At 34.8% G+C, this 8,096-nt stretch overlaps 1 protein-coding gene across 1 annotated transcript in view; it reads left to right on the plus strand.

The window, feature by feature from the left end:
• The window catches only part of LOC110023661 (probable acyl-CoA dehydrogenase IBR3), a 44,782-nt gene that overhangs the window by 23,664 nt on the left and 13,022 nt on the right, over positions 1-8,096 (plus strand). Inside the window, exon 11 of the mRNA XM_020723181.1 lies at positions 6,705-6,847. Within this exon, the coding sequence (XP_020578840.1) occupies positions 6,705-6,847 (143 nt within the window). The remainder of the gene's footprint in view (positions 1-6,704; positions 6,848-8,096) is intronic.

Consider the following 8,096-nt stretch of genomic DNA (forward strand, 5'->3'; position numbering starts at 1 on the left):
GAACTTAGTCTAAATTTTATTATTTATGTCACTTCAATATCAAATATATTTTTTCAAACTTACAAATTAGCAATTATTTTACATGTGGGTACATCAACACCCCTAATTAGTACCTTAAGGGAAGGAATTCCAGCTTTAAACATACGGATGCAGACACTTCTATATAGTTCATTTCATTTGCATTTTTTATGATATTGAATTTCTTTCTATAATAAATAATGTATAAGTTAAACAACTTAGAAATGATAAGAGGCCTATAATATTCATTTTAACATCACCAATAAATTCAGGAGTGGGGATAAACCATTAGTAACTTGCAACAAAGTTTGGTTGGACTAATATTAATATCATTTGAAGCATTTATTTTAGAGGAAACAACGTTATTACAATAATTTAGTAACAAGAGCATCCATCTTATTTTCAAGAGACTTGGTCTTCCATTTTAATTTATTCTCCGTTTTTGCGAGTTTAGCATCCTGTAATAACATATAAAACATTCATATTAATTTATTATATACATATATTTTTTTTAACCAGGACTTAATTATCCTAATTAATGATATCTTTCTTTCATTATAAATTGCTCTTAATTAATCTTTATTTTTGTTCAAATATATAATCATAATTAGCGTTTGCATTCCTTTAATTTAATACTCAACATATCATTTCATTCAAACTATTAATAATTCAACTTTCTTTACAAATGTAAATAATCATAACATAACTTTATACTTTGCTCTTTTAATTATATTTAAATTGCAATTATAGTATTATACTATTTCTAAATAAATTTTCATAAAAATTTTCTTACAAGCTTTTATAAATTTTAGTTGGCTAATTTGTTATAACTTACTAAAGCTTATGGACAAATTGGGATCAATATTTTATTTTGCTTTCTATTTTATATTTTTATTTTATTTTATTTATGTTTTAAATTGAAATAAAACACATTGGATATGTGAAAATAATACATATTTTGTTTTATTTTTTAGTGCTGGCAAGCCATGGTTGATAAAAGTGGTCGGTTGTCGATAACGGTCGATATTAGGTAGTGGCAGTGACAGTTATTTTTAGGTGTTTTGAAAGTTCAAAAAAGAAATTTTATTTTTTAAAATATAAAAAATAAAAACATTTAAATGTACACTAAACAACATTTTTAAAATAAAAAAAAATGCAAAAAATAAAATAAAAACAAAACACAAATAACTCTAGGTGCCCTTAGGTTTTTAAATCATTTATTAAATTTCTAAAAGTCAATATGTATTAAATAATGATAATAATTTAACTTTCAATTTTTCTCAAATAAGATTTTAAATTTTCTAATTTAAATGATGCATTCTTTCTATTTTGTAAAATGCCAGTCTATCTCATTCTTCTGTTTGGTTCTTCTTGATCTAAAACCTCAACAGTTTTTTTTTTTTTTTTGGAAATTGAGAGCTAGGTTTAGAGTTAAAATTTTATCTTTGGTTTGGAAGAAACAAGTCATAACCTTTACTTATTGTTCTTATACGCGACATGGCCTTTTGCTACTTTACATGCTTGCAAGTATAGCTGCATACTTGCTCATCCATCGTTGCATGCTGCACAAACACCCACTCAATTAGTTCGCTACTTGTTTACCCAATCTCTCTCCGCTGCTCTCTAATGTCTCAATCCCACTCTCCTCTTCATCTCCTACTAGCTGACTTCTTTCGACCTCCCTCCATCTCCTCTTTTGTGATTTAAAGGTGAAATCTACTAGCATTTGTTATATATGTATATATATATATATATATATTGAAAACCTAAAAAGACTAATATATTAAATAGAAAAAAAGATACAGAATACAATGTGTGGGAGGACCCAAACATGACACCCTGCGCACACAAAAAATCACAAAAGGTTTTAAAACTAGAAAAAACTGAAAATACATTAGACACTTACATAAAAAACCTAACAGTACCGAAATACATAGATCAGGTGGGAAGAGAGCGACCCAATTTGGTCTTGTATCTGCCACTAGTTCTAGGGAAGGAGCAAGCTAATACGTTGGTAAGATGATTGTTATGAAAAGCCCAAGGGCTAATTTTATTGAAATATAAAAGATATATAAAGCTTGTATGAGAGGGCCCAAAAGAGACACCCTACCCATACGATACCAAGTACAGTAATACCCCAACAAAAAGATACAGATAGACTCAATAAAATGTAAAAAACAAATTTAAAACATGCAGAAAACAAGTAGCTAGGGGCGAGCCAGTTTAGTCCTGTCTCTGCCTCTAGTTTTAGGAGCGGAGCCAGATAACAAACTTTGAAGAGTTGTGCCATTGTCATGAGTAACTAAAGTATCATCCATTAAGTTTCCGAGTGTTTGAAGAGTTGTGTCATTGCCAGGAGTAACCAAAGTATCATCCATTAAGTTTTCAAGTGTGTGCCCCCAACCTTCTTCTTCTACCGAGAAGTGTAAACCTGTCATTCTTCATCTGAACACTGACTCATGTGATCCTCGATCTGATTAGATGTTAGAACCGCAGTAGAAGGAAAAACAGTTGTTGCCACCGCGATAGGTTCCAGTGTATGTGAAGTGTGAATAGTTTCCTTTGCACCTGATGATTCCTGAATAGGAGCTGCGGGACTTTCTTGATTTTCGGTTCGAACATTGTCCGTTTTAGTATGGTCAGGAAAAGTTATCCTAGTTGCCGACACCAACTCCTGTCTTTTAGTGATTCCCTCCTCAGGTTGGCTGTCATCAGGTTTGCTAGGAGCATGTTCAGGCACATGGGGTGCACTAAAAGTATGTTCCTGCTTTTGACTATTGGTTCTCAACTGTGGGTGCAATCTGATGCATTTATCCTGCGGGTGTCCAAACATCTTGCAGTGCTTGCAGTAGTAAGGTTTTTGTTCCATAATGATTTTTTACCAATAACCATTGTGAGCATATCCAAGCCAGACTTTTTCTACATCTGATAGTGTAATATCTCTTTCAATCAAAATACTTCCAATAGAGGGTCTTGAGAAATGAACTATATATAAGTCTACCTGCAATGGGTTTTCAAGAATAGTCCCAATTGCATATAAGATAGGTAAGTCAAAGAATTGAAGCTTGCGTTCAGGTAATGAGTTCAGGTAATGAGAATGCTTGCGTTCAGGTAATGTGAATCAGATATGTGCAATTGGGGGTTCTTGACTGGGATCAAAATTAAGGGTCCATTTGAGCAATTTCATATGTTTTCCCTCGATTGTGATGAATTTTTTTTGGGAAAATCCTCGTATAATCTTCTTCTATGTTTAGCTGTATCATAACATGCCTTCCGTCGAAATGACCCTCATGTCAATCCTTAACTAGTTTGAAATCTTAAAAAATCTTCCTGATAATCTTCATCTTAGGGCTACCTAATTGGAACTTTCCAACTAGTGTAAATTTATATTTTCCTTCACAAGTTATAATTTTAGCGTCAAAGAAGAAAATTGTTGGTTTGCCCGTCTTTTTCTCTACTTTTTTTGATGAGATTGCAATCGTCATTTCCTGCAACATAATTATGGTACATCTGCGGGAATACCAGACTATCTACGAGATGGAAATGATAGCTGCGTTTGTGAACCACTCTAGCATAGGAGGGTTTTGCGGGATTATCACCGGCGACGGCGGCAGTGTAGAAAACCCTGTGGCCATTAGCCTGCTTCACACAAACACTGCAACAAATGGCGCAACTGACACACGAGCAGATGAGCAGAAACGACGGAGCAGTCGAGTGGACTTGAGGAACCTGCAGCGCGAAGCGCCGCAAACAGCGAGATAGGCGAGAGCAGACGACGTGATGACGTAGCAAGCGAGCAGGCTCGACGACGCGAACTCCTCCGCCAGTCAGAGTCGAAGATGAAGACAGAAAGGATCGAAACGACCGAGAGAAACAGATGTCTGTTTCGAGCTAGGGTTCGCCATGAGCGGAAACCTTAGCAGAGCGAAGAAGAAGACCCATCGCACAATCAATCATATATATTATATACATATATACATACATTCATACATATGTACATACATATGATGCTAGCCATTTCATTATAGGAGACACAAGTGTTGGCAAGAATGGAGAGAATTAGTGACACAGGGCTTGGGGCCTAGTTGAACTGGCCAATAGGTTCAACAGAGGAGTGTCTCGGTTCAGCGGGAGGCTGGACCGGCCTTCCCTACCATTCCCATGGGGCAAGAGTACCACCCAAATTCCTCTCCCTTCCTATTATATTCCATTCCTATTCTATTTCCTTCATATTATTTTTCATTCCTATTCTATCCTCTTCCTATTCTAACTACTATCATCTATTATATATATAATGTTTGTTTGCTTAGGGTGCAATTTTGATTGTCTTTGATTTTAGGTTTCTGCCTCTGGGGCATTTCTCCCTTTTTAGGGTTGTATCCGAGGCGGCGAGAAAGTGCTCCAACTGTAACTCATTGATTATCTCCTCTTATTCCCCTCTTCCTGCTGCCGCCCAAGTCCACTAGCATCTCCCCTGTTCGCAGCCCCCTTCCCGCCAGCCTCCTCCAACCCGCTCAGCTCTGCCGTACTTCGCTTCAACCCTTTCCAGCAGGCTGCAATTACCTCTAACCCTTCTAGATCTACTGTACTTCCCTCCTGTCCCATTCTAGACCTGCCACAGCCCTTCCCAAATCTTCCAGATCGGGCCACAACTCCCTCCAACCCTTCCAACTGCTGCAAGATCCCTCTCCAACCCTCCAACCGCTGCTGCATCAACCTAAGCAGTCAACACAATGCTGACCAGACGGTGTCAGCTGCTCTCAACCTAGATGATCGTTTGTGCATTTTGTTTTATTTTATTCTTATTTTGACGAGTCGTCATTGTAACATTTAAATTTCAACAATAATATTTCATTTCTATTGTGATTTGGGTTAACTCCGGTATCAATTAATAAAGAATGTTAATATAGATGTTACAATGATGATAGATGTCCTTATCAATATTTTGGCTCTTAGTTAAATGACCGAAGGTGCGCTAGTTTCGCTTGCATGACATAACATTGAGATGGAATATGGGACGAGCGTTTGAAATGAAAGTTGATAAGGTCAGCAGTTGTGGTTAACATCATGATTGAGCATAGATGCTCATATGTGCTAACATTTTTTTTTTTTTTTTTGTGGTAAATAATTAATTTGTTCTTTAGTGGCTCACGTGGTGCTGAAGAATTTATAATATTTCAGCATAGAAAGTTTCGATAAAGTTTTGTTGGCTCTCTAGGTTACGAGGCAAGGAAAAGCCCGCTGTCTTATGTTAGACATGTTGAAAATGATATGGCGCGTGGTGTGTAGCAATAAGGTACTTATGTGAGAACCCATAACTGTATTGTAGATATCTCTATTTTAGGATGATGATATTATTCATCTCTCCATGAGAGTTTGGGAATTCAAATTGATGATAATGTTAAAAATGCATACATACAAATACTCCCACATATTTTTGTTTGGGGAAACATTGAAAAAAAAGTACTTTGAACATGCTTATGCGTTTCTTATGATACCGTATGATTAAGTTCTTCTAAAGATTTAAAAAACACATAATACTAAATGGTGAAATTCTCTTAAAATTAGTTATGTGGCATAAACTTTCATACTTATCTATAACTATTGAAATTTCAATCAGGAAATGAGTATAAAAAAAAAGCTAAAAAGGGAAGCACTGCATTTATTTGAAATCACTGTAGTAGGTTGAGGTGTGGGAGGTGAGAAAAATGGAAATGTAAGATTCAACCATAAGATAAATATAATATAGATAGATTCTAAAATGGTGGATATGATACTAAACTTGGGGAAAATATTAGTCTTGAAAGTAAGATATGAATATTTTAAAATAATGTGTGAATAGGTCTATGTGGAAAGTGAATATATGAATATGCATAGTGTTAACAACTATATGCAATTTACAAATACAAATATCGTAAATTCCAAAATAGACGAGTATTGGTATGTGGCCAATATAGTTCTAGAGTATTATATTCTTCAATTTTGTCCATCAACTATACAAAATTGATTCCGACTTAGTCAATGAGTAACCTTTTTTGATTACGTTTGTTTATTAGAAAACTAAATTAGATAAATATGATATCCTAGGATTAAATTGGTCATATACAAATAGTTGCGGGACAATTTTTGAAGTTTAATACAATATATAACAAAATCCCAAAATAGCCTTCAACAATAATATCATAACATAATTATACATTTAAATGTTATTATATATATGTGTGCACCTGAAGCTAAAGCAATGAGCGGTAAATTTGTCTTCCCTTTCTGTAATTTTTTTTTGAACTTATTACTATATTTATGATTTTTGTGAAGAGGATGTGCTAGCTAAGTATATGGATCTAGCCACTCATTCTTGAAATTTAAATCAGTTATATCATTTGCATGTTGCCTTTTAGTAGTTTAGAGTGTCGATTATTAGAACTTATTGGGCACAGACTTGGCATTACTTTAGAAGTATACAACCTTCATTACTTCATTTTGCTGAATGTTAATAGTTCTAAATACCATACCAACAGGTGAGTTGATCCATTTACTTATTGATAACTCTTTAAGTTATTATAGTGTCTAAAATATACTTTGCATACTTCTATGAAGTGGTATTTAGTGTATTTTATTTTTTGAATATCATGACTTTTGCTTAAAATATTCAATCAAGTCACTATGACACTGATTTATTGTATTAGGTACTCTTGAGGTATGGAAGTAAGGAGCAACAAAAAAAATGGCTTATTCCTCTACTAGAAGGTGAAATACGATCTGGATTTGCTATGACTGAGCCAAAAGTTGCATCCTCAGATGCAACCAACATTGAATGTTCTATAGATAGGTAAAATCCAATGCTAGGTGTGTGTGTGTGTGTGTATTTAAAGTATTGGGTATCTTATAGTTGTAACATCTTTTTATTTTCATATTACTAGCACAAGAATATGTAATTTAGATAATTTTTTTTTATATTTTTGTCAATTGGTGGGTGAATCTTTGGGTTTTCGTAACACGTCCATCCTAGCAACTATACTGGAGCATGTGCATTCAAAATAGGATAAATTACATTTAGGTCCCATCTTTTATGGCTTAATTATGTTTAGTTGCTTCAACACATATTTTGTTAGAATATCATCATAATCAGCCCATCCTCATTAGTCTTAACTTAATTATTAAATACCTCATTCAAAGTTTAAGCACTAATTATGTTTAGTCCCTGTAACACTTGTTTTGTTAGAACATCATCATCATTAACCTTATCTTAGACATTCAATATCTAATGCAATTTCATTTTCAAGAAACTATTTTCTTGTCAAAGTGGAGATGTTGGGATGTGAAATGAGGGAAAGGGCATTTGCCACAGAGGGATAATGGGAGCTTCCTTTGAAGGAGAGTATAAAGGGCATTTTAAGAGGTATGAGGTGGGCAGTGGGAGAGAGAGCGCACACACGTGTGAGAGCACTTCATGAAGATTAAGAGGTTAAAATTTATTTTGATCAGTTGCATCATACTTTGAAGGGAGGGAGGAAGAGCATTTTTAATTCATTCAAGAAGCTTTATAGGCAATAAAAAAATCATACATACAAGACAACGACCATTGTATGATAGGCTTGAGTGTTTGGGAGCAGAATACTTGATCCTCCACGTTTTTCACTTTATGTACGAGTTTTGCAAGCTTAATTCCAGGGGAAAGGTTCTGAAATCCTTGGGATAGGATGATAAAGAACTCAAGAAATGGATAATAAAGATGGGGGGTGGGGGAGTGTCGGCACAAAAAAGAGAAAGGAAGAGATTTCTTTGGGGGGTCGCCCGTAAGAAGCTGTCGGCAGCCGGAATTGAAATCCCATCGCCCGCTTCGGAGGGACGTTTTAATTTACGTATATATATATATATGGTTTTAGAAAAATATGAAATCAAACTGACCTCATATTTTTCACAGTTTAAATGAAAGAGCGCTCTACCTCAAATCCTGTATCTATCCCGAGGGATAAACACAAGACTTGAGTATGAGGCTCGATCAAATAAACTAGGAAAACATATGACATCCGTTTGGGTCTGCGAAACCGTTTTATTTGCCGACAAGTTCCCCTATT

Source organism: Phalaenopsis equestris, unplaced genomic scaffold (assembly GCF_001263595.1).
Source record: "Phalaenopsis equestris unplaced genomic scaffold, ASM126359v1 Scaffold000002, whole genome shotgun sequence".
Taxonomy (NCBI): Eukaryota; Viridiplantae; Streptophyta; class Magnoliopsida; order Asparagales; family Orchidaceae; genus Phalaenopsis; species Phalaenopsis equestris.